The 26,264-nt window shown below is 39.3% G+C and overlaps 1 protein-coding gene across 1 annotated transcript in view; it reads left to right on the plus strand.

Moving 5' to 3' along the window:
- Nucleotides 1-797: 797 nt before the first annotated feature.
- LOC130034746 (pantetheine hydrolase VNN2-like) overlaps nt 798-26,264 on the plus strand; it is a 33,531-nt gene continuing 8,064 nt past the window's right edge. The window contains exons 1-7 of the mRNA XM_056126362.1: nt 798-879; nt 2,443-2,573; nt 4,560-4,752; nt 11,029-11,317; nt 14,958-15,328; nt 16,529-16,699; nt 25,187-25,346. Coding sequence (XP_055982337.1) covers nt 826-879; nt 2,443-2,573; nt 4,560-4,752; nt 11,029-11,317; nt 14,958-15,328; nt 16,529-16,699; nt 25,187-25,346 — 1,369 coding nt within the window. The 5' untranslated portion in view covers nt 798-825. The remainder of the gene's footprint in view (nt 880-2,442; nt 2,574-4,559; nt 4,753-11,028; nt 11,318-14,957; nt 15,329-16,528; nt 16,700-25,186; nt 25,347-26,264) is intronic.

The following is a 26,264-nucleotide window of genomic DNA, read 5'->3' on the forward strand; positions in this document are numbered from 1 at the left end:
GTTTTTGTAGTTTACCAAAAAAAAAAAATGTTATCAATGATGTCTTGATTTTTTCACAGGGGTGCTAAATTTTACTTTTTTTTACTTTTAACTTAATGAAAAGGTACAGTTGGACCAAAGTAGCAGTATAGTGAGTAGGGTGCTTCCTTGTACCTGGTTAACCCAGGTTTGATCTCCAGCACCATATAGTTCCCTGAGCATTGCCAGGTGTGATCCTTGAGCACAGAGACAGAAGTAAATCCTTAGCATAACTGGGCATAGTCCTGCATATAAATCAATAACGCTAATTAAATGGTAAAATTATACTGATAATTTTAATACTTTAATACTTGAGATGAAGACTTAGCAATAAAACCTGTTGTACTTTTTCTATATTATATTCCATTTTCATTTTGTTTTATGGAATGCTGGAGATTGAACCTGGGTCAGTCACATGCAAGGCAAGTGTCTTTCATGCTGTACTATCTTTCTGATCCATCCTATAATAATTTTTTATTGTTACTGAACAGAAATGTTTTACCTTCTAAAGTTGTCAATCATAATATATTAGTGAAATTGTAAAGTAAGAGCATTCAAGTTGGCAGTCATATATTGTATTAATGTTCCTCCTCCTATCAGTAATAACTGAATGCTGGTTTTGCTTTCAGAAATCATTGGACCTTAGCCATGATCATTTACTCTTTAAAACCACTGATAGCTATTATGACCCTACTCACCATGCATGTCAGTGCCCTGAAGACTTTCATAGCTGCTGTATATGAACATGCTGTCATATTACCAAACAAAACCAAAACACCTGTTTCTCAGAATGATGCATTGCTCCTTATGAACAAAAATATAGATGTCCTGGAGAGAGCAATTCAGCAGGCCGCTAAGCAGGTATACTTTCATTTTGTTAACCAGTTTGTGGGAGGGAGGTACATGAGAACTGGTGGAAGCAATTGAATGCCAATGTAATATAGAGAGAAATTGTCACTGTCCTCCCGTTGTTCATTGATTTGCTCCAGCGGGCCCAGTAACATCTCCATTGTGACAATTGTTACTGTGTTTGGCATATCGAATACGTCATGGGTAGATTGCCAGGCTTTGCCGTGCAGGCGAGATACTCTTGGTAGCTTGCCGGGCTCTCCGAGAGGGGTGGAGAAATCGAACTCCGTCAGCCATGTTGGCCACTTGCAAAGCAAACGCCTTACCTGCTGTGCTATCGCTCAAGCCCATAGAGAGAAAAATATTTTTTAATTTGTATTAGTGCCAGCAATCAATCCTGGGACTGCAGACATGTGACACCTGAGCTGTACCTGGATCTTTAATAATTTTGTTTATTTCTGAGTCACATCCCTCAGTGCTCAGGGTTTACTCCTGGCTCTGCACTCAGGATTTACTGCTGACTGTACTCTGGGATCATATGGAATTCCAGGGATTGAGCCTTAGCTGGCACCATGCAAGGCAAATGGCCTACCTTCCCTACTATTGCACAGAGTCATTTTTTTTTTGGGTTTCGATTATACAATGATCAGATACCCATCCCTCCACCAGTGCCCATTTTCCACCACCATGGATAATATCCCCCCACCCCCATCCCCCCCATCCCCGCCTGCCTCTGTGGCAGGGCAATCCCCTGTGTTCTCTCTCTCCTTTTGGGTGTTGTGGTCTGCAAAAGAGGCATTGAGTGGCAAACATGTTCAGTCCATAGTCTACTTTCGACATGTATCTCCCCTCCTGGGAGGATCCTCCAAACACCCTTTATTTGGTGCTCCCTTCTCTATCTGAACTGCCCTTTCCTCTAGGATACCCGGCTGGCCTCTAAGTTATGGAGTAATCCTCCTGGTGCTGATCTCAGCTATTCTTGGGTATTAATCTCATACTTTGTTACTTTATATCCCCCAGATGAATGCAATCTTTCTATGTCTATCCCTCTATTTCTGACTCATTTCGCTTAGCATGATACTTTCCATATTGTACCACTTGTATGTAAATTTCATGACTTCATCTTTTCTAACAGCTACATAGTACTCCATTGTGTAGATGCACCAAAGTTTCTTTAACCAGTCATCTGTTCTTGGGCATTCAGGTTTCTTCCAGTTTCTGGCTATTGTAAAGAGTGCTGCAATGAACAAACAAGTGCAGATGTCACTTCGACTATACATTTTTGCCTCTCTGGGATATATTCCCAGGAGTGGTATTGCTGGGTCAAATGGGAGCTCAATTTCTAATTTTTTGAGCATCGTCCATACTGTTTTCCAGAAGGGCTGAACCAGTGGACATTCCCACCAACAGTGAAGGAGTGTCCCTTTCTCGCCACATCCACGCCAGCATTGGTTGCTTTTGATCTTTTGAATGTGGGCCAGTCACACAGAGTCATTTTTAAACATTTTATTTAATTTATTTTACTTGGTGAGTTTTAATTTGAAAAACTATTTTGATTCCTGTTTCTTTGAACAGCATGCTCAAATCATTGTGACTCCAGAAGATGCACTATATGGATGGAAATTTACCAGGGAAACCGTTTTCCCATATCTGGAGGACATTCCAGACCCTCAGGTGAACTGGATTCCGTGTCAGGAACCACAAAGGTATTTGAATTCTTCGCGTTGGACAAAGTGCTGTGTTTCTCTAAAATGTGCCCATTTACCACATAAAATGATACATCCAGAGGAATATTTAGATGATATATCCTGTTTTTATACTTATGTTGGCATTTGTTAGATTTAAAATATTGTGCTTATAAAGCACCTGATAGCTCAGTAGATACAGAATGAGACTCTTAAAATATCATACACACATATCTTTGAGCAATCATGTTTGAAAATTTTAAAATCTTGAGAAAATATGCAAATACAATATTTATTAGTAGGTTTAGGAACTAAGGGATAGAGAATATATCATGAGTTTAACTATTAAGTTAATTTCTGAAATGGACAGTGTTCTGTGTTTGAAAAATATTCCAAGGTCCCTATTGAAGATACCTGTGCCAATTTCATGGGATCTCAGCTCCTGAATTTGCTTTCTAGGAAGAAAGTACTTCCCTTTCCATGTACTTTCTAGTGAATCTTAAGATCTTATACTTTGAAGCAGAGCATTTTACTAAGCTCAGAAAGCTAACTTTCCCAAGAATAAAAAAACATAAAAGAATATTTAATATAAAATAGTTCATAATACAAGTGTGTTGTACACATACTATTGTTTAATACAGGTTGAAGATTAAATTATTTAGGCACCTAAAACACTTGTCTATGTTTACAGTAAGTATACATTCTAGTAGAGAATTTAGACAAGCCATTTTTTTCTCAGCAGCTAATAGGATTGAATTCTGGGTTTGCTATAAACGTGATGTGTAAATTATAACAATAACTATAGAAACTGGCAAATTTTAGGGGAGAGTTATATTTCATTTCTTAGTACTGGAAAAAAAGGAACATATTTTTACAGAAAACATAATTTCATGGCCATCTAGTGTAGTTCATTTAACAATTCATCTTTTCATTCGTTCAACCATTCAATGTGTACCAGCTGTATTCAGGGCTTACTCCTGGCTCTGTGTTCAGGGATCCCTTCTACTGGCTCTCCGGGGACCATACTGGTGCAAGGGATTGCGCCTGGGTCAGGCACCAGGCAAATCAGATGTCTTTTTGTCTGTCCTATTTCTCAGGCGTTTTTGGTTGCTGATGGACTGCTCTGATAGAGAGGTTTGTAACTATTAAGTATGTTGGCAGGAGGGTCTGTAGAGATAGGGGTTCAATTCCCAGCATTCCATATGGTCCCCCCGAGCACTTCTAGGAGTAGTTGAGTAATTCCCAGGTTCAGTGCTAGGAGTAACCCCTGAGCATTGCTAGGTGTACCCCCCCAACAAATAAAAACAAAAACATCTTTTTCTTTTTTATCAGTGTTTATCACTGTATCACTGTCATCCTGTTGTTCATCGATTTGCTTGAGTGGGCACCAGTAATGTCTCCATTCATCCCTGTCACATGCTAGTGTAGCTTGATGGCATATTGGGGACTCTTTCAGGGTCAGGGGAATGAAAACCATCATTGTTACTGTTTTTGGCGTATCGAGTATGCCACGGGTAGCTTGCCAGGCTCGGCTTAAATTACTTGGCTTTTACTATTGTTATTATTTTTGAATGGAGTGATTAAAATATTTTTAATTTTAAGTATCTTTCTTAAATTTTGTTGTTGGATAATATTATGAAAAGTTAGAGTACACACGTGTTGATTTGCTGCTCATTATATCTTAATATGACTACTAGTATCGTCTCATCACACTTTTTTAATGGTAAGAATTAAGTCTTAATTGACTAAAATTTGTAGCAACTTTGAAGTTTGTAATAGATTACTGTTAACAAAGATCACTATGTTATTTCTTAGATCTCCAAATCTTATTTATCTATTAGTTGCTAGTTTGTATCCTTAAACTATATTTGTTCAATTCTCCTCACAATTCTGGCCTTAGTAACTTATCTGTTATGTCTCTGTGAGTCAGGCTTCTATATACTCACTGTATATGATATCATACAGTATTTTTTCTTATTAAGATGTCTTAATTAAAATTTGATTTAGATTTGGTTACACACCAGTACAAAAAAGACTCAGCTGCCTGGCCAAGGATAACTCTATCTATGTCGTGGCAAATATTGGGGACAAAAAGCCTTGCAAGTCCTCTGAGTCTACATGTCCTCCAAATGGGTATTACCAATACAACACCAACGTGGTGTATGACACAGAAGGAAAACTGGTGGCACGCTACCATAAGGTAAGAGGGGTGGATGAACGAAATCAAGTCTGTGATAGAGTGAATGCTCTACTTAGGAGTCTGAGCTTCAGTGCCTTTATTATACAAGGTTATTAGAGATTTTTTTCTAGAGCAAACATTAAAGACATTTAAATTATTTTTACATTAAATTATTTTATTTTATTGCCCGATACTAATACATGTACATCAAGGAAATAAAAGCATATTAATGAAAATGATAATATTATACTTTGTGGGATGAAGCTCTTATGGAGTAAGAAGTTAAAATTGGATGAATAAGATTCTTTTGGACAATCTTGGTGGTGCTCAATGGGAGAAGAAGACATTCCTTTTAATTTTAAATTTTTATCAAAAATACCGTAATTTACAAAGTTGCTCATCATACAGTTATTTTAAGCATATATTGTTCCAACACCATGAGTGTGACCTTCCCTCTACCGGTGTCCCCAATTTCCCTCCCAATCCGAACATACCTCCTTAGTTTATATTGCTTGTTTCTACAAAACTTTAAGAAGTGACAAATAGAATGATCAGATGATAAATCAGTAGTAGCCAATTTGTGATTACTAATAATTCTAATAATTCTAACCTATGTAAATAAGGAAATTAAAACAATTTAATACAATATAATAAAATGTCTATTCTTACTTATGGGCTGGAGCGATAGCACAGCGGGTAGGGTGTTTGCCTTGCACACAGCCAACATGGCCACCCCGAGTTCGATTCCTCCGCCCCTCTCGGAGAGCCCGGCAAGCTACCGAGAGTATCTCGCCCGCATGGCAAAGCCTGGCAAGCTGCCCGTGACGTATTCGATATGCCAAACACAGTAACAACAAAGTCTCACGATGGAGACGTTACTGGGCCCACTTGAGCAAATTGATGAACAACAGGAGGACAGTAACAGTAACAGTAACATTCTTATTTACATAATTGAGTTTTCAACTCTGAATCTAAGTATATTGCATTCAATTTTATTTTGTACTAGGATCTCATTATGTTAATAATCATGTCTTCCTGAAAATGACGTTTTAGAGAAAACTAAGCTGAAATAAAAATGTAAGTGAGACTCAGTTACAAAGATGCTGTTTGCATTCAAAAATGACATAACTCTTTGCATATATGAAACAAAAACTTTAATTATTGATAAAAGCTACTAAAGTAAGCTAATCTGTATAGTTTAATAATAAAACAATGGAAAAAAATGTTTCCAAATTAAATGACCTGATTTTACTGAAGTTAATTTTGCTTCTTTCTATTGAATCACTAAATGGTGGTCTTATTTATTTTCTATGCCACTTAATTTAATTCCTTTCTTAAATTTTAAAAAATAAAATTATGAAATTTTAACTCAGCTGAGTGTGGCCAGATATATAGTTCAGTGGTAGAGCTCTTGCATATCTGAGGCCCTAGGTTTGCAAACAAACACACTATAAACTTAATTGAGAGTTAAAATTACCTAAAACAATAATTTTCCACTAAATTCCTCAAAGAGAGAGAGACTCTGACCTCTTAAGTGTGTTTGTAATGCATATAGCTCCTGTGACTGTCCTATTTCTTTCTCAGAGAATCCTAGTGATGCTCAGGGTTTATTTTTTTTTTTTTTTTTTTTTTTTTTTTTTTCCCCTTTATTTTATTTTATTTTTTTTAAAGTTGTAGATTTACAATTTTTTGTGCTTTGGTTTCAATTATACAATGATCAGATACCCATCCCTCCACCAGTGCCCATTTTCCACCACCATGGATAATATCCCTCCCACCCCCATCCCCCCATCCCCCCGTCTCTGTGGCAGGGCAATCCCCTGTGTTCTCTCTCTCCTTTTGGGTGTTGTGGTCTGCAAAAGAGGCATTGAGTGGCAAACATGTTCAGTCCATAGTCTACTTTCGACATGCATCTCCCCTCCTGGGAGGATCCTCCAAACATCCTTTATTTGGTGCTCCCTTCTCTATCTGAATAGCCCTTTCCTCTAGGATACCCGGCTGGCCTCTAAGTTATGGAGTAATCCTCCTGGTGCTGATCTCAGCTATTCTTGGGTATTAATCTCATACTTTGTTACTTTATATCCCCCAGATGAATGCAATCTTTCTATGTCTATCCCTCTCTTTCTGACTCATTTCGCTTAGCATGATACTTTCCATATTGTACCACTTGTATGTAAATTTCATGACTTCATCTTTTCTAAGAGCTACATAGTACTCCATTGTGTAGATGTACCAAAGTTTCTTTAACCAGTCATCTGTTCTTGGGCATTCAGGTTTCTTCCAGTTTCTGGCTATTGTAAAGAGGGCTGCAATGAACAAACAAGTGCAGATGTCACTTCGACTATACATTTTTGCCTCTCTGGGATATATTCCCAGGAGTGGTATTGCTGGGTCAAATGGGAGCTCAATTTCTAATTTTTTGAGAATCGTCCATACTGTTTTCCAGAAGGGCTGAACCAGTGGACATTCCCACCAACAGTGAAGGAGTGTCCCTTTCTCGCCACATCCACGCCAGCATCGGTTGCTTTTGTTCTTTTTGATGTGGGCCAGTCTCTGAGGTGTGAGATGGTATCTCATTGTGGTTTTGATCTGCATCTCCCTGATGATTAATGATGTAGAGCATTTTCTCATGTGCTTTTTTGCCATTCGGATTTCTTCTTTGAGAAAGTTTCTGTTCATTTCATTGCCCCATTTTTGGATGGGGTTGGATGTTTTCTTCTTGTGGAGTTTAACCAGTATTTTGTATATCCTGGATATCAACCCCTTGTCAGATGTGTATTCGGTGAATATCCTTTCCCATTCTGTAGACTGTCTTTGTATTTTGGTCACTGTTTCTTTGGAGGTGCAGAAGCTTCTTAGTTTAAGATAGTCCCATTTATCTATCTCTGTTTTCACTTGCTCGGCCAGTGGCGTGGCATCTTTGAAGATACCATTAGCTTCAATGTCATGGAGGGTTTTGCCAACTTTATCTTCAATGTACCTTATGGTTTCTGGTCTGATGTTGAGGTCTTTAATCCATTTTGATCTTACTTTTGTACATGGTGTTAGGCAGAGTTCTGAGCCTATTTTTTTGCATGTAGCCGTCCAGTGATGCCAACACAATTTATTAAAGAGGCTTTCCTTACTCCACTTCACATTACTTGCACCTTTATCAAAGATTAGATGAGCATATGATTGAGGAGAGATGTCAGTGTATTCAACCCTGTTCCATTGGTCTGCAGTTCTGCCTTTGTTCCAGTACCATGCTGTTTTAATTATTACTGCTTTGTAGTACAGTTTGAAGTTCGGGAGGTTGATTCCTCCCATTTTCTTTTTCCCAAGAATTGCTTTAGCTATTCGTGGGGGCTTATTGTTCCATATAAATTTCAAGAGTGTTTGCTCCATTTCTTTGAAGAATGTCATGGGTATCCTTATAGGGATTGCATTGAATTTATACAATGCTTTCGGTAGTATTGCCATTTTGACAATGTTAAGTCTCCCGACCCATGAGCAGGGGATATCTTTCCATTTCCTCATGTCCTCTTTTATTTCCTGAAGTAGCGTTTTGTAGTTTTCTTTGTACAGGTCCTTTACTTCCTTAGTTAAGCTGACTCCTAGGTACTTGATTTTCTGGGGCACAATTGTGAATGGGATTGTTTTTTTCATGTTGCTTTCTTCTCTCTCACTGTTTGCGTATAGGAAAGCCATGGACTTTTGGGTATTGATTTTATAACCTGCAACTTTACTATACGAGTCTATTGTTTCTAAGAGTTTTTTGGTGGAAGTTATTGGGTTCTCTAAGTAGAGTATCATATCATCTGCGAATAGTGAGAGCTTGATTTCTTCCTTTCCTACCTGAATGCCCTTAATATCTTTTTCCTGCCGAATCGCTATTGCAAGTACTTCCAGTACTATATTGAACAGCAGTGGAGAGAGTGGGCATAGGGTTTATTTTTGACTCTGAGCTCAGGGATCACTTTTGGTGGTGCTCAGGAGAATATAGGAGGGATTAAAGCCAAGTCTACTGCATGCAAGGCAAGTGCCTTATGTCTATGGTCTTGCACATACAACTTTTAAAATGTTTTCTTCACAACTTTGAGAGCTTTGGTTACTTTAAAAAAATGTGTAGCTAAACTTCTATGTCTTCAAAAATGTGTCTCATACTGGAAGTAGAAATGTCAGCTATTCCTTTTCTTGTTTGTGAAACAGTGTTTGCATTTTTAATATTATTTATTTATAAAGGTATTAAAATAACATTACAGAAGTGGGTGCCATTTTTCAGCCAAGGACCATTTGGACATTTATAACGATATTATCAAGGACCATTGGACATTTATAACATAATTCATAGGTTATACATTACAGACAGGGGGATCATGGGGAGTCTGACAAGAACCACATGTGTCTTTCCTGTAATGTACCAGAGGACATGATTTTATGGGCCTTACACACCATGTTATAATCACTATCAAAAGTCAGATCCATACATTACATTTAATTAAAACTCTATGTACATTTCTCCTCTTATCCACCTTTCCCTTTGATTACATTAATTTGTTTTCTGAATCTAAGATTTTTGCTTTACTTCTTTGATTTTTACATAGTAAAATTGTGGGGTTTTTTTACTTGGTTTATTTTACTTAGCATAATAAATACCCTCATAGTTGAAATTATATTGTTGCAAATTACAAGGTCTAATTTTGTTGTTTGATTATGGATGAGTAGTATTTAATTGTGTATATGCACAATCTTAATTTTTAATTCATCTTTAAGTGAGCACTGAAGTTGTTTTCATTTCCGGACTTTTGTGAAAAATGCTGAAATGAATGCAGAGGTATAAAAATGGCAACCAATTAAAAACTGGGCAGAGGATCGAAACAGATATTTCTCCAAAATCAACATGCAAACATCAAACAGGCATGTGAAAAGATAATTATTACCCCTTATTAGGGAAATGCAAACCAATAGACCTGTTAGAATTTGACTATTATATATATATATATAAAGAATATATATATATATGACAAGAAATAATGAGTGTTGGTAAGAATATGGCAAAAGGGCAATGCTCATATGTTTGTTATGGGGCCTAGGAATTAGGGCAACCACTCTGGAAAATGGTGTGAAGATGCTTCCAAACATTAAGAATGGAAATGTCATAATTAACTTACTTTATTTCAGACTAATTGTCTGAAAAATACAAGAGCACTAATTTGAACAAATATTACACATTCCAATGATATTTTTTTCCCTCTGGCTTCTGAGCCATAGTTTCTAGGGATCCAACCTAGGTATTGTAGGACTATTCTCATGCAAAGATGTGTTCTAAATTCTACTATATACAGTTCTAATTCTAGTATTTGGGATTTTGGGGTGACAGCTGGTGGTACCTTGGAGCTACTTCTGGTTCAGTGCTTAGAGATAGCTCCTAGTGGTGCTCAAGGGGACCCTGTGGTATCAGGCTGAAGTCTGGTCTCCCTCATCAAAAATATGCATAGCCCCTATCTTGCAAGTATAATTTTTACTCTTCCATTATAAAAATGTTGGTTTGGTTAAACTAGTAGCATAGGCAAACAGTTTACAAAGCAAAATGAACTGTAAGAAGACTCAGTGCACTAAATGTGGACAAGCAAACTGAGGGCCATTTATTCTCACTTCGCACCTTGGGACTCTTTGTTACCCGTGACCCATGAGATATGTACCTAATAAGAATGGCTTTGTCAGTAAGTTTCAGTAAAGTTAAAGCTGTTTTTAATTTTTCACAGAGAAAATAAAATTAGAAGTTTCAATAGTCTTCTTTATAACTTTCAGGATTCCTTGTATGGTAGGTCGTCTTATTGAAGTGTTTATCCTTATTATTAGATTAGACAAGGTTAGTTTCTCAATTTACCTGGAAAATATGTGGGGTAATTGAATAAAAAAAAACACTCATTTTTGATTGCTATTTTGCTGTGAAAACTCTTTGCATGTACCGAAGTCTAAAGAGGAAGGTGACGCCTCTCGACTGATTAATATTTGTGGAACTAGGATCGGGGAATCAAAGGAGACTCTTGTTTGGTCTAGCTTTTTAAGATGCGCAGAGTGTTTGGGAGTTAGGGGAAGGAGAGAGAGATAAGAGAACTCACTGGATAAAGGGGAGAGAAAGACAAATGAGAATTTTCTTAGAAATTAACTTTTAATTGCCACCTTCATTCTCTTCTCATAGATTGCTACTGGTGACCATAGCAGTCAAAACTAGTATTAAGTTTGGAGGGTCACTTTAACAATAAACAAGACTTTTCTACTTTGTTTTGTTTTTTCCCAACACATTTGTTCCAGTACCACCTCTACTCTGAGCCACAGTTTGATGTTCCTAAAATGCCGGAGTTGGTGACTTTCAATACCACCTTTGGAAAGTTTGGTATTTTCACGTGCTTTGATATACTCTTCCATGATCCTGCTGTTACTCTGGTGAAAGATCTCCACGTGGACACTATATTGTTCCCCACAGCTTGGATGAATGTTTTACCCCTTTTGACAGCTATTGAATTTCATTCAGCTTGGGCCATGGGAATGAGAGTTAATCTTCTTGTGGCCAATACACATCATACAAGGCTAAATATGACAGGTAATTCATGACCAGGTAATACTTCAAAATATGGCAGATACCTCTAAAGACATCTTTTATCTCAGGTATAGCATATTGTAATTTTTTGTTTCTTTCTGTAACTTCTTTTTTTTTCTGCTTTTTTTGGGTCACACCCAGCGATGCACAGGGGTTACTCCTGGCTCATGCACTCAGGAATCACTCCTGGCGGAGCTCAGGGGACTATATGGGGTGCTGAGAATCGAACCTGGGTTAGCCAAGTGCAAGGCAAATGCCCTACCCACTGTGCTATCATTCCAGCCCCTATGTTTGTAATCTAAGATAGTGCTTATTTAATACAATGGCTCTGGTTGTATTAAGACAAATCTTTGTGTTCAATTATATTTATTTTCCTAGCCACTATATGACATGGGCATTGTCCTCCCATTTGTAGACTGGAAAGCTGAGAAACCCAGAATGCAAGTAATGTATCAAAGGTCACTAAGCCAGAAGCAAAGCTGGGAACTAAATAAGTTGTGCTCTAAAACTGGCAAAAGGCAAAGGAATATATTATATATTATATTACATATATAATTATATGTAATCAGCAATATAACTATATAATAGTAAAGTAAAAGGCCCTCCCGTTGATCATCGATTTGCTCGAGCGGGCCCAGTAACTTCTCCATTGGAGACTTTGTTGTTACTGTGTCTGGCATATTGAATACTCTCGGTAGCTTGCCAGGCTCTCCGAGAGGGGCGGAGTAATCGAATTCGGGTCGACCATGTTGGCTGCGTGCAAGGCAGATGCCCTACCCGCTGTGCTATACAATTATAGATTAATTATATTAATTCTCTAATATAATTATATATAATTGTATGTTTATAGAATTATAATAGTATTATAAGATATTGCAATTGTATAGTCTATACTATATTATATAATTATATATTATTAATATGTTTCCATATAACAAATTATCCTAAAAATAAAAAATAAAAGTGACCTAAAATAGTATCACTGTATCACAGTCTTCCTATTGTTCATCGATTTCCTCGAGCAGGCACCAGTAACATCTCCTTCATCCTAGCCCTGAGATTTTAGAAAGTGCCACATTCGAGACTCTTTCAGGGTCAGGAGAATGAGATCCATTATTGTTACTGGTTTTTGGCATATTAAGTATGCCACGGGGAGTTTGCCAGACTCTGCGGCATGGTCAGGATACTTTTGGTAGCCTGCCAGGTTGTCCAGAGTAAGAACTAGATAATAAGATGTCGAGTGGCTGTGAATACCGCTGTGTGCTTCCAGAAGCTGGGTTTTATAGTTTCTGGGTCTTGGCCATTGGTGGGATTTCACGGTGCCGGGGGCAGTTGGTGGGTGTAACACCTACATACTGGAAGATGGGGGATCTGGGTGGAGGAGGTCCAGTCACAATCCAAGCAGGCCTGGAGATCTAAGCCCCGGGTCCCGCACACCTGAGTTCCTCTGCAGGTTCTTTCATGAGTGAGCCTCATCCAAATGTGTGGAGAGTGGTCTTAAGCATGACTGTGGCTAGAACCAGAGGTCTTCATCTGCCGGGGCTCTGCTCGAGGTGGAGAGGGAAGCTCAGCCCACCATCTTCCAAGGGGCCCCTGTGAGGACAGCCAGCAGCGGAAGCAGGAGATTACCTAAAATAGTAATCTGTTAAATTCAATAATCACTCATTACCAGTCATTTCAGGCTGGAGCAATATCACAGTAGTAGGGTGTTTGCCTTGTTCTCAGCTGGCCCGGCGGTGCCGGGTTCGATTCCTCCTCCCCTCTCAGAGAGCCCAGCAAGCTACGGAGAGTATCTTGCCCGCGCGGCAAAGCCTGACAAGCTACCCGTGACGTATTCAATATATCAAACACAGTAACAACAAGTCTCACGATGGAGACGTTACTGGGCCCGCTCGAGCAAATCAATGAACAACAGGAGGACAGTGCTACAGTCCTACAATGCTACCAGTCATTTCATTCATGTTGGTCAGGATTTAGGAGTATATGAGTTGGGTGTGGCTAACTCAGGCTGTCTCTTCAGATTGCTTCCAGCTAGTTTCTGGGCTTATAGTTAACTGAAGGCTTGTAGGGTAACAGTTCTGCTCTAGGCTGGCTCACTCACCTGGCTAATGGTCTGGTCCCTCATTCAGTGACTGTTGAAAGGAGACCTCTATTTCTTCTTTCTTTTGCTTTTTGGGTCACATCCAGCAATGCTCAGAGGTAACTCCTGGCTCCCCATGCAGAACTTAATCTTGGCAGTGCTTAGGGGACCATATGGGATGCCGGGGAACAAATTCGGCTGCATGTAAGGCAAATGCCCTACCCTCCAGCCCCATTCTTCATCTCTATTTGCTTGTGTTTTTTCATTAGGTCTATGTTACATATCTTCATGGCCTGGCATAGCATGGCAACTGGTTTTCCAGACAAGTGACAAGAGAAAGATATTCTCTCTCTCTCTTTCTCTCTCTCTTTCTCTCTCTCTCTCTCTCATGCAAAGGGAAAGGGAACAAACCTACCTATTCGAAAAAAGAGTGTTTAAGAATTGAAGAATTTGTGGTTGCCAAAGTGATAAGCAAAGGCAGAATTTTGTGTCAACTTCCTCTACCTTTCAAAAACTGCTAAATATAAACATTTTATCTTTGATTTAATCTTCCTTAACTGTAATAAGTAATCCTATTATATTCAAAATTAATTTGAAGTTAGACCATCAAACATTTATTTTGTTTTATTTTAAGTCTGCAATAAATAAGTATTTGCCTAGAAAACTGTGGTTAAAGGAGCAACAGCATTTTAATTTTCAATTATTTGTTATATTTTCTTCTTCCCTTGCTGCTATAACTAGGAGTTTATGACCCAGGAGATGGTCATGAAGAGAAATATATATGTATATATATTTATATATTTCTCTTTCTTAGCACAGCGGTAGGGCGTTCGCCTTACAAGCGGCCAACATGGCCGACCCGAGTTCGATTCCTCCGCCCCTCTCGGAGAGCCCGGCAAGCTACCGAGAGTATTCGATATGCCAGACACAGTAACAACAAAGTCTCCAATGGAGACGTTACTGGGCCCGCTCGAGCAAATCGACGATCAACGGGAGGGCCTTTACCTTTACCTTTTACCTTTACCTCTCTATATATATTTATGCCTCTCGAAGAGCCCAGCAAGCTACTCAGGGTATCCCGCCTGCACAGGCAGAGCCTGGCAAGCTCCCTGTGGCGTATTCGATATGCCAAAACCAGTAACTATAACAGGTCTCATTCCCCTGACCCTGAAAGGGCCTCCAATCATTGGGAAAGATGAGTAAGGAGAGGCTGCTAAAATCTCAGAGCTGAGACAAATAAAGACATTACTGGCACCCTCTTGAGTAAATTGATGAACAATGGAATGACAGTGATACAGTGATACAGTGAGATGGTGTAGAGATTGAACTCATGGTCTCTTATCCAGAAACTGGTCCCCTACCACTGAGCTGTGTCCTCAGGCCCTAGACATATATATTAAATCTCCTGCAATAGAGAATATGGGAAGTACTTTGGTGATAAATGAACTAGAAACCTACATGCTCTTTAGTTGTGATTGATGTATTGATATGCCTACATGCCTAATGATAGGGAAACTAGTAAATGGTTTTGATTTTCTTTCTAAGACATTCTATGATTCTCAGGTAGTGGAATCTATGCACCAGACTCTCCCAGAACGTACCATTATGACATGAAAACCGAGCTGGGAAGGCTCCTCTTTTCAGAGGTAGATTCGCATCCCCGATTGTCTCCTGTCTACCCACCTGCTGTGAATTGGACTGCCTATGCCAGCAGCATCAAACCATTTCCTGTAAAGAAAACTTTTGGGGGATTTGTTTCTAGGGATAAGTTCAACTTCACAGAACTATTTGAAAATACAGGAAATCTTACAGTGTGTCACAAAGAGCTCTGCTGTCATCTAAGCTACGCAATGTTAAAAAAAGAAGAGAATGAAGTGTATGTTCTTGGAGCTTTTACAGGACTTCATGGCAGAAGGAAAAGTGAATACTGGCAGGTAATCTCAGCTCAGGTGAAAGGGAGTATTTAGGTATCAATAACTTCCTGGTGAACTTGCAATATCTGTCTTTGGGAACCAACTGTTTTCCCTTTTTTATCACTGCACACAATGCCAATCGAACTCTCTTTTTCTCTCTCACTCATCCTTTTCATGTGCACAATGTTGGGTTTAATCAGAACATATAAGTGCAATGGTGTTAGTTATAATTTGTTTCTTTGGAGGACATTAAAAATATTATCCTAAGGGCCAGAGAAATTATACTTGCTTTGCATGTACTGGTTTGATCCTCTGATCACCACCATGGGTGAAACCTGAGCACAGTGCCAAGAGCAAAACCTCAACACAGATGGGCGTGACCCAAAAACAAAATAAACAAAAATATAAACTGACTGGACTGGAGGGATAGTACATAGTTTAAGGCACTTACATGTGACTGACTCAGATTAGATCTCTTTCCCTTGAGTACTGCCAGGATTGACCCCTGAACACAGAGCCAGAAATAAGTCCCAAGCTCTGTTGGGTGTGGCTGCAAAACAAAGCAAAATAACCTAGCTGTGATCCTTCTATATTTGGTTAAAGAACTACATTACATACTTTAGTGAGAATTTTAAAAACTTCTTTAAGTGGATTTACCAATATATCTAAACATAAAATCTTGTTTTAACTTTGAAAATCAACAATAAATGCGGATGCTTTTATCTTCTTTTCTCTTGTAGCTAATGGTTCAGTGTGCTTCTGGTAGTAAGTTTTAAAAATACAAGCTTTAGAAGCATGCATTTATATCTTAATTTGCTCTTCCCCCCCACTGCTTTCTCCTAAAGAAAAAGATATGGGGAGGGGGAAACCATTGTGAAGATTTTAATCTTCCTCTTTGTTTTAGTATGACTGTTGTTTAAAGGCTTCCACTTTCTTGGTCAAACGAATATACCAGAATAATGATTTAATTCTAATTTTAAAATTGACTTCTTTCTTTGTATTTAGTTACAGGTCAGTAAATGTGTAGGATGTGTGTGTGAGTGTGTGTGTGTGTGTGTGTGTGTGTGTGTGTGTGTGTGTGAAATCATTTGCATTCCATTAGATCAGATAATCATGTAAGCCATTTTTTATCAAATGGAAAATATATTTGCTATGGTACAAGAAACTCTCGTACAAGCAATGAGGTGTAAGGCATGACTAGTCTATCTCTGTTCTACACAGGTATGCACCCTGCTGAAATGCAAAACTCTGAATTCAACAACTTGTGGACAGCCAGTAGAAACTGCTTTGACACGTTTTGAAATGTTCTCCTTAAGTGGCACATTTGGCACAGAATATGTTTTTCCTGAAGTGCTTATTACCGAGTTTCATCTGTCACCTGGAAAATTTGAGGTAGTAGAATTTTAAGAGTATTTCCCTGTTGTCAGTTTTCTGAGACAAATTCAAATTGATGATGATGATTCTATCAGGTTTTTGCTATGTAACACACTTCTTCCAAAGTTAATGGCTTTATGTTATCACCATCTCTTTCCTCCCAGTTTTGTGGCTGGCATGGTGACCTGGATGTAGCTAGATTCCCTGGTTTAGAATTGGCCTAGGTGATTCTGACTGTGATACTCTGTGCAGCAGCACTAGCTGGTGGAGGTGTCTGGGACTGGCTAGTTTGTGTTATCTTTGTTTTTGACAGCTGAGATATCACTGTCTCCCTATAGTTTAGCATGTTCCAGCAATTGGAGCTTAATGGAAGGAATCCAAGAACATCAAAAGGCAGAGCTATAGTGGACAAGTTATGCTGAAAGTTCTTCTTGTATCATGTTTGAGAATATCCATATCTCAGAGCAAGTCATGTAACCAATTTTGATGCAAAGGATAGAGAAAAAAATAGTGCAGAATCTTCAGCGGGAGCAGTCCTAAAGTTCAACAGGTTCTCAGAAACAGATGCTGATGAAATTCCCAAGAAGGATAAAAGTCATTATTGTTTTGAGAAATTGTTCCGTCAGCTAGAGAGCAATGAAATAACATACAAGGAAACTCCATTGGTGTGTCCTATTAAGAGTCTAAGCTATGGATCAGCACTTGTTCTATGAGTTCATAATGAAAACAAGGCATTAAATAAGCATCAGGATGTGTACTGAAGAATTTACTTAAGGTTTATGTTATTAAGCTGGGAGGTAAATGTTGCCAGAAACAGATCACATGTCTGAACATTGTGTCAGTATGATGTCACGTATGGGCAGATGAACTGGAGGAATGAGAAGCTCCCACACCAAACATAGCATGTTAGAATGTCATGAAGGTGTGATATTTTTAGAGTTCAACAGGTGATTTCAGAAGATAAAAATTTAAGGGAATAATTAAAATAGTTGAGATATATTCAGTATAAATCTCATAAAAGATTAGTAAATTTTGTAATATATTTTAGAAAAATGCCTAACAGGAAACCAGTAAAATTTCTAAATTATAACTTGATTCTGAGATATGAATATTTCTCTAAAATAACTAATCCCAAAATGATAAAAAAAAATAGACAAACTACTATTTTTATAAAAGTCACAAAAAATAATGTGTGTTTGACTTCATCCAAATTTCATCCATCTATAAGTTAAGGGGCATACAAAATGTAAAATGTGTGAGTGAAATGAGTTGGGTTGGAGCAATAGCACAGCAGTAGGGCATTTGCCTTGCATGGGGCCGACTCGACTGACCTGGGTTCAATAACTGCACTCCTCTCGGAGAGCCAGGCAAGCTACTGAGAGTATCTCACCCGCACCGCAAAGCCCGGCAGGCTACCCATGACGTATTTGATATGCCAAACACAGTGACAACAAGTCTCACAGTGGAGACATTACTGGGTCTTCTCGAGCAAATCGATCAACAATGGGAGGACAGTGATAGTGACAATGAAATGAGTCAAAGAAACACAAATGATCATATGCAGGATATAAAGAAACATGATTAGAGAATAACTAATGCCAAAATGCAATAGAAGTGAAGAACAGGATAATTGGTCTTTAGTGGGAAGCTTGCCACTGGTGGCTGGGGAGATGGCATAGGTCAGGAAAGGGACCACTATGACAGTGGTAGAGGAAAGTTATCCTTCTGGACTAGGACAGGGTCCTGAAAGGAAGTAAAGGGATATCCATGATACCCTATCAGAAATAGAATTGTAAAACAGTTTCTAAAGGGAGGTGGTGGTGGGGAGGAAAATAGAAACAAAAAGATTGCCTGCCATATAGGAAACCAGAGACAATGGTGGAAGAAAGTAGAAGGAAGGAAGTAGAAGGAAGCAGTCACAGGTGAAGGGATTGGTGTTGGAATATTGTATACTTCACGCATAAAGGAACCGGCAGAGGAATCCAGGTGTGCGGGACCCGGGGCTTAGATTTCCAAGCCTGCTCGGATCGGGACTGGGCCTCCTCCACCCAGATCCCCCATTTTACAGTAGTTAGGCGTCACACCCACCAACTACCCCCAGCACCTGTGTAATCCCATCAACGGCCAAGACCCAGAGACTATAAAATCCAGCTCCTGGAAATGATATCTTATTATCTAGTTCTTACTCTGGAGAACCCTGCAGGCTACTGAAAGTATCCTGCCTGCATGGCAGAGTCTGGCAAACTCCCCGTGGCGTATTCAATATGCTAAAAACCAGTAACAATAATGGGTCTCATTCTCTTGACCCTGAAAGAGCCTTGAATGTGGCACTTTCTAAAATCTCAGAGCAAGGATGAAGGAGACGTTACTGGTGCCTGCTTGAGGAAATCGATGAACAATGGGATGACAGCGATTGCATACCTGAAACTTAAACATGAATAACTTTTTTTAATGCTTTATATAAATACCATGGCTTATAAAGTTGTTCATAATACAACTGTTACAGGCTTTCAATTTTCCAACACTAATCACACCACCTGAGTGACCCCTCCACCACTGTCCCCATTTTCCCAACCACCCCCTCATCCTTTCCCACTTAGCAGACATACAATGATTTGTTTTATTTGTTTTCTATTGTTTATTACAGCATAATGGCTAAAAGAATTATAAAAATACTTCAGTAAAAAGAAAATTTGTGAAAACTGTTATGTCTCATTATGAGGTTGTTATGTCTTTTTTTTTGTTTGATTGTTTGTTTTTTGGGTCACATCCAGCGATGCTGCGATGCTCAGGGGTTACTCCTGGCTTTGCACTCAGGAACTACTCCTGGAGGTGCTGGGGGAATCATATGGGATGCCGGGGATCGAACCCGGGTCAGCTGCGTGCAAGGCAAAGGCCCTACCCACTGTACTATCGCTCCAGCCCTGAGGTTGTTAAGTCTGTGAGAAAATTTACTAAACTGCCCATCACTTGTTGAACCTTCTGTTAATTGTTTTTATTTGTTGAGTTTAGTTGACTTTTATGTTTTCTTATCTAGGTTGGTGTGCTCCTACTGGAATTTAAGTACTGTGGAATTTGGAGGCATGCTTGCTCAGTCCAAAAACTTCAATATCTGTAGAGCTGGGTTTAGTACTATGCAGAGATTCTTAGTGAAGTTGTGATGTTGGGCTGTTGGCGTGGTCACAGCAGTGGGTATGGGTGGGTGCATCTGTCTGGGCTTCTGCAGAGAAGGGACTCTGCCTGCCCCTCCCCAAGAACGTTCCAGAGTGTTTATTCACAATACCAGCGTATTCATGAATTTTAGCTGCTTGGCTCATATAGATATTTTTTTTAAAAAGAATGTATAAAAATACTCTATTTTATTTGTGTTCCATCAATTTCAAACAACTATTTTGAAGCAATGAAGATTCTATACTGAATTAATAATGAATACTGAATTAACAAAAATTTTGTTCACTTAACAATACAGTTAGTTCGTATTTGACAACTTGTCAGTGTTAGTATATATATTATCACCACAATATTTGTCTTCTAGGAAATTTAGTTTAGTTTTTTTCTACTTATAAAGTATCTTCTCAGTTTCCAAGCTTTCCATCCCCAATTATCCTTCAAACAGTCATGGATGAATTGATTTTATTTCGTTCTTGTTTTATTTATTGTTATTTGTAGTTTTTAATCACTTATCACTTAATGATTGGTATTTCTTTCCCTTCTGTTCCTTTACTTTCAGTATGCCTCTCTCTTACAGAGAAGCCTGTGACACCACAGTACAGCTAGTAATTCATGACTTTTACATTCTGATCCCTACTTTTCTTTTTGACAACATCACGTTTCTCCTCTCCACTAATATTTAGCTCTCACCCTTGGTGTGAAGTAAATTATTAATAGTTCACCCTCTTTGGGAAAGTAAAGGAAAAACCATTACTAATAGTATTTAGTCATTTTAATGGTATAAATATTTCTATAAAGATCTGTTTCAAGAACAGTGATATTGGGGCTGGAGCAATAGCACAGTGGGTAGGGCGTTTGCCTTGCACGGGGCCGATCCAGGTTCTATTCCCAGCAAATCATATGGTTCCCTGAGCACCGCCGGGAGTAACTCCTGAGTGCAGAGCCAGGAGTACCCCCTGTGCATTGCCGGGTGTGACCCAAAAAGAAAAAAAAGAACAGTGCTATTAAATAAATCAGTTTTTTTAATTCCTGGAAAAAATTGGGGGGTGATGGAGTGGTAGATGGGTAAGACAAGGGTTGGGCCACATTCAGCATTGTTCAGGGCTTATTTCTGGCTCTATGCTCAGGGGTAACACCTTGGGAATTCAAACTGAGGCTGTCTACATTCAAACTAGGGCAAGGCAATCTCCTTAACCTAGAAACTCTCTCTCCAGTCCTAGTATCTATACATTTACTCTGTTTAGTGAGGTAACATATTGTTCTACCACACCACTGATTCTAAACACACTAGACTGAAAAAGCTGATTGTCTAAGATATGCCACATAATTGTCTCAGAATGAACATTTGCTGTTTCAATGTTTTTAATTTAATTTAAAAATTTAAAAAAATTTTTTTTTATTTATTTCTAATACCCATCCCTCCACCAGTGCCCATTTCCCACCACGACGGATCTCAGTATCCTTCCCACCCCCATCCCCCCCATCCCTCCCTGCCTCTGTGACAGGGCATTCCCCTCAGTTCTCTCTCTCCTTTTGGGTGTTGTGGTTTGCAAAAGAGTTAAGTCTGATTTTCAGGGAGAAATGTTGGATGATTTACTTTCCATTGATCACTTTGTATATAAGGAGATGTCACGCGGCTGCATAAGTGGCCGCACAGTTTGGAAAGAATGTCCTGGTGCCCGCTTGCAGGCTCATGGTCATCATGGTTCCATCTGGAGAAGGCGGGGTGCAGCACCTACCCCATCTGGGACCTTCCGGTGATATCAGCTCTGTTTGGGACCTGGAGCATTCTCCAGGAGTTGTGGGGCCCCCCAGCCGGTTTTCTTCTTTGTTGTTGTGTGCTGTAAGATGGCACTGGGGGGCGGGTCGTGGGCGTGACTTCCAGAATCAGAGGTTGCCTGGAAGCCAGGGCGGGCCCACTGCAGTTTGAAAAGAATGTCCTGGTACCCGCTTGCAGGCTCATGGTCATCATGGTTCCATCTGGAGAAGGCGGGGTGCAGCACCTACCCCATCTGGGACCTCCCAGTGGTATTGGCTCTGTTTGGGACCTGGAGCATTCACCAGGATCTGTGGGGGCCCCCCAGCCGGTTTTCTTCTTTCTAATTTAATTTTTTGTTTTTTGGGCCTCACTCTGTGCTCAGATCTTACTCCTGATTCTGTTCCAAGGAATCATTCTGGTGGGTTTAGGGAAACTGCGGGATTCCAGGGATTGAATCAGGGTCTGCAATGTGCAAAACAAGATCTTCTGTCTCAGCTACTGTCCTGCTTTGGGAAGAAGACCTCGCTAACTTACCCTTTTCGGAACTCTTTCCCAATCTTATACATTAACATGCTCCTCCTCCTCCTCCTCCTCCTCCTCCTCCTCCTCCTCCTCCTCCTCCTCCTCCTCCTCCTTCTCCTTCTGTTCGATATTAACCTTAAGTGTTTTAAGCTTTATCAGTGAATTTCCCCCTTTCCTCATCCCAGAAAAGCTTACAGTGCTCTTATGAGCATCCCTAATTTCCTGAGTTTATCTTTAACCTTTCTGTTGTCCTTTACCTCTCATAGTCACTGCCCCCTCAAGTCAGTCCTGGTTACTTATAAATAAACCTTTCTGGTAACTCTGGACTTTGTATTTTAAATGAATTACTTACTTTTCTATTTCCTTTATAGTCTGTTCATATTTTGCTATAGAGCAATGTTCTTTGCTTAAACACACAAAGACCACTAATGCTATGCTCCTAATATTAGGGAGTTGATTGACTCTGAAATGTATCTACACTTGGGCATCTGTCATAATTACTTGACTCAGGCTTCAATTACCATAGTTCCTAACACCCCACAAAGGGATGTCCTGCCCTGGGACTAGGATGAACCCAGACAAGCAGAAAAGCTACCCTGGTATCAAAATGGACTATCTAGCTAGCATTAAAGGACAATCTTAATGCAAGTTGTTATGACTTAAGAGACAGGACTTGGTGGGGAAGCACAAGCTGAACCAGTCTGAGGATTTAGTCTGGGATTTATGGTAAAAGCCTTGCTTGCCCTCAGAGCCCAGAGAACTAAGTTTTGGGATGTATATCTCTTACTGTGTTTATCCAAATAACTGCCAGTACTAATAAAAAGTAAATTTAATTGTTTAATATACATGCCAAACACAGTAACAAGTCTCACGATGGAAATGTTACTGGGCCTGCTTGAGCAAATTGATGAACAACAGGAGGCCAGTGACAATAGATATATAACTAAAGGGAAAGAGGAAAGCAATGTATATGTCCTTGGGAGACAGAATGTGTCCTTGAGTTAATCCCCCCAAGAGAATAACCTCTGCTGAAAGACTTTACCTCTGTAAATGATAAATCACAGTCTTATACTTTGAACCCCCTCAGATGTTCTATAAGTATGCTAACAGTTCTGCATAAATAGGACATTTTTATCATTTGTCCATAAGGGCCCCATCTCTGTTTCTCTGCTGGGGAAAACTGGGAGGTTGTTCTGAGCCACTAAACGCACCTGTGTGCACCCACACTCTGAACTCTAATTCTTGTTCTTTCTCTCTTCCTCTCTCCCTCTTTATTTTCTCTTTTTTCCATTTCTCTCATTCTCACTTCTTTTTTCTTTTTATCCCTCCTTCCCTCCCTCCCTCCCTCCCTCCCCTCCCTCCCTCCCTCTCTCTTTCCTTCTTTCTTTCTCTCTCTCTCTCTTTCTTTCTTTCTTTCTTTCTTTCTTTCTTTCTTTCTTTCTTTCCTTCCTTCCTTCATTCTTTCTCTATCTCTTTCTCTCCCTCCCTCCCTCCCTCGCTCCCTTCCTCCCTCCCCCCTCCCTTCCTCCCTCCCCCCTCCCTTCCTCCTTTCCCCCTTCTTCCCTCCTTTCCTCCCTCCCTCCCTTGCTTCCTTCCATCCTTCCTTTCTTCCTTCTCCCCCTTTCTCACTCTCTTTCTCTTTCTTGCCAAATCCAGCGGTGCTCAGGGCTTACTCCTGGTTCTGTCACTCTGGTGGGCTCACAGAACCTATGGGGTGCCAAGGTTCAAACCCAGGTTGAACCATGCAAAGCAAGTGCCTTACCCGCTGTAATATCACTCTGGCTGTAACATACTCATTTCTTTATGTTTAGTATAGACCTAGTTTCACTATTACGTTTTAAGAATTTTAAACGATATTTTCATTGTCTAGGTCCTGATTTTCTTTCTAATAGACTGAGTAATATTTCCCTGTTCCTGAAGTTTGACTTTTTCATTAGTTTTTACATTTGATAGTTGAAACTCAAATGTTGAATGCCTTAGAATGACATTGTTCTTTGTTATGGAGCTATTCCCTCCCTGTCTTGCTTGTTCCTTATTCCTGCATGCCTATTTCCAGTCTGTCTGGAAATATTCAATCAACAGTGATGAGCAACATCAAAAAGAACAAGAACAGTCAATTCTGGTGCAGATGTGGGGAGAAAGAAACTCTCTTTCATTGTTTGGTGGGAATGTCAGCTGATCCAGCCTTTTTGGAAAACAATATGGGCATTCCTTAAAAAACTAGAAATTGAGCTTCCATATTCCCGGTAGTACCAATTCTGGGAAAAAAAGCACAGTAAAAATTATATCTACACTTGTATGTTCATTGCAGCACTGTTCACAATAGCCAGAATCTGGAGGCAACCGGAGTGCCCAAGAACAGACAATTGGTTAAAGAAACTTTGTTTTATCTACTCAATAGAATACAATGCAGCTTTTAGGAAAGATGAAGTCATGAAATTTTCTTATAAGTGGATGGTCCTGGAGAGTATCATGCTAAATGAAATGAGTCAGAAACAGAAGGACAGACATATAATGACTGTATTCAATAGTGGAATATAAAATAACGTAATATGAGACTGACACCCAAGGACAGTAGAGATAAGCTTCAGGAATACTTCTCTGTAGTTGGAAGCCTGCCTCATGAGTTGGGGGAGAAGGCAGCTGGAAAAGAGGAGGGATTACTAAATCAATGATGGTTGGAGGGGTCTTTCAGGATGGAAGATGTGTGCTGAAAGTAGATAAAGGACCAATCATGATAGACTCTCAATATCTTTTATGTAAACTATAATGCCCCAAACTGAAGAGAGAGTATGGGGGAGATTGTCTGCCATAGATGCAGGGGGAAGGGTGGGAGGGGAAGATACTGGGAACATTGGTGGTGGAAAATGTGTACTGGTGGAAAGATGGGTGTTCGATAATTGTATAATTGAAACTCAAACATCAAAGCTTCATAACTATATCTCACAGTGATTCAATAAAAATAAAACAATGCTATGCAGTATGATTGAAAATGAGTCTAGAAAAAATTATGTTACAAGCTAAATGAGAATACTTTTCCCACTTATTTTTAGGTATTAAAAGATGGGCGTTTGGTAAACAAGAACGGATCATCCCAGCCCATACTAACACTGTCACTGTTTGGAAGATGGTATGCTAAGGATTCACTTTCCATCTCAGGAGGAAACAGCAAATCAGCAAATACTTACCTCCTAGTATCTATAGTTTTCATGACAAAACTTTGCAAAGCACTGCAATAGTCTGTCACACCTCTTTATCGCATTATATTTTGCATCATGTATTTTACTGATTGTGCTTACTGATTGTATTTACTGAGATTTCCAAGCTTTTAAAAGAAATTTTGAAAGAAAATTTGAAAGGCATTCTGATTAGTATAAACCAGTGATTTTTGAACACATATATGTTTTCTTCTAAAGAATTATTAAAATTTGGTAATTTCTACACTTTTTGATTATTCTGAAATGTTCTATTGTGGTATAATGGATTCTTGGGTTTAAAAAATAAGAAAATAAGAATAAAATCATAACTCAAGTCTCATTTGCTAAGTGTGCTTATATTTGAGAGAAAACAAGAGTTTCAGAACCAGTGTTAAGATTGCTGCCTTTTAAGAAATAGTAATTATGTGGATTGGGAGAATTATTTATTTATTTGTTTTAATGGCCTCCCAGGTGGTGGTTAGTGGCCCCTGGGCCATGCCTTGTGGTACTTGGCCAACTGAATCAGAAGTTCAGAGCTCGGGCTCAAAGACGTAGTGCTACTAAGCTCCTATGTGCAGGGGCTTCTAGGATTTTGCCCAGAGATATTCTGGAAAGAACATGGTACCAAGGAATGAACCGTGGTTGGTCACGTGCCCTAATCCCTGTCCCATCCTTTGACCCTGAAAATCGAAGAGTTTATGATTAAATTCCAAAAGCAATTTGAACTTGAACTTATCTAGTTTTCTGTGCTAGGAAAGGGTTGTTTCCAATTAGATGACAATGTGGAAGCTTACATTAAAAGTGAAAGTTCTTTTGAGATATACTTAAAAGAATGACAGACAGTCCACGTGCATATGAAATGAAGCCTGATTCAAGGTACTCATAGTGTTTTAACAGTCTTACTGAAGCTATAGGATAATTTAATAGGCACATA

Source organism: Sorex fumeus, unplaced genomic scaffold (genome assembly GCF_029834395.1).
Source record: "Sorex fumeus unplaced genomic scaffold, SorFum_2.1 ptg000061l, whole genome shotgun sequence".
Lineage (NCBI taxonomy): Eukaryota > Metazoa > Chordata > Mammalia > Eulipotyphla > Soricidae > Sorex > Sorex fumeus.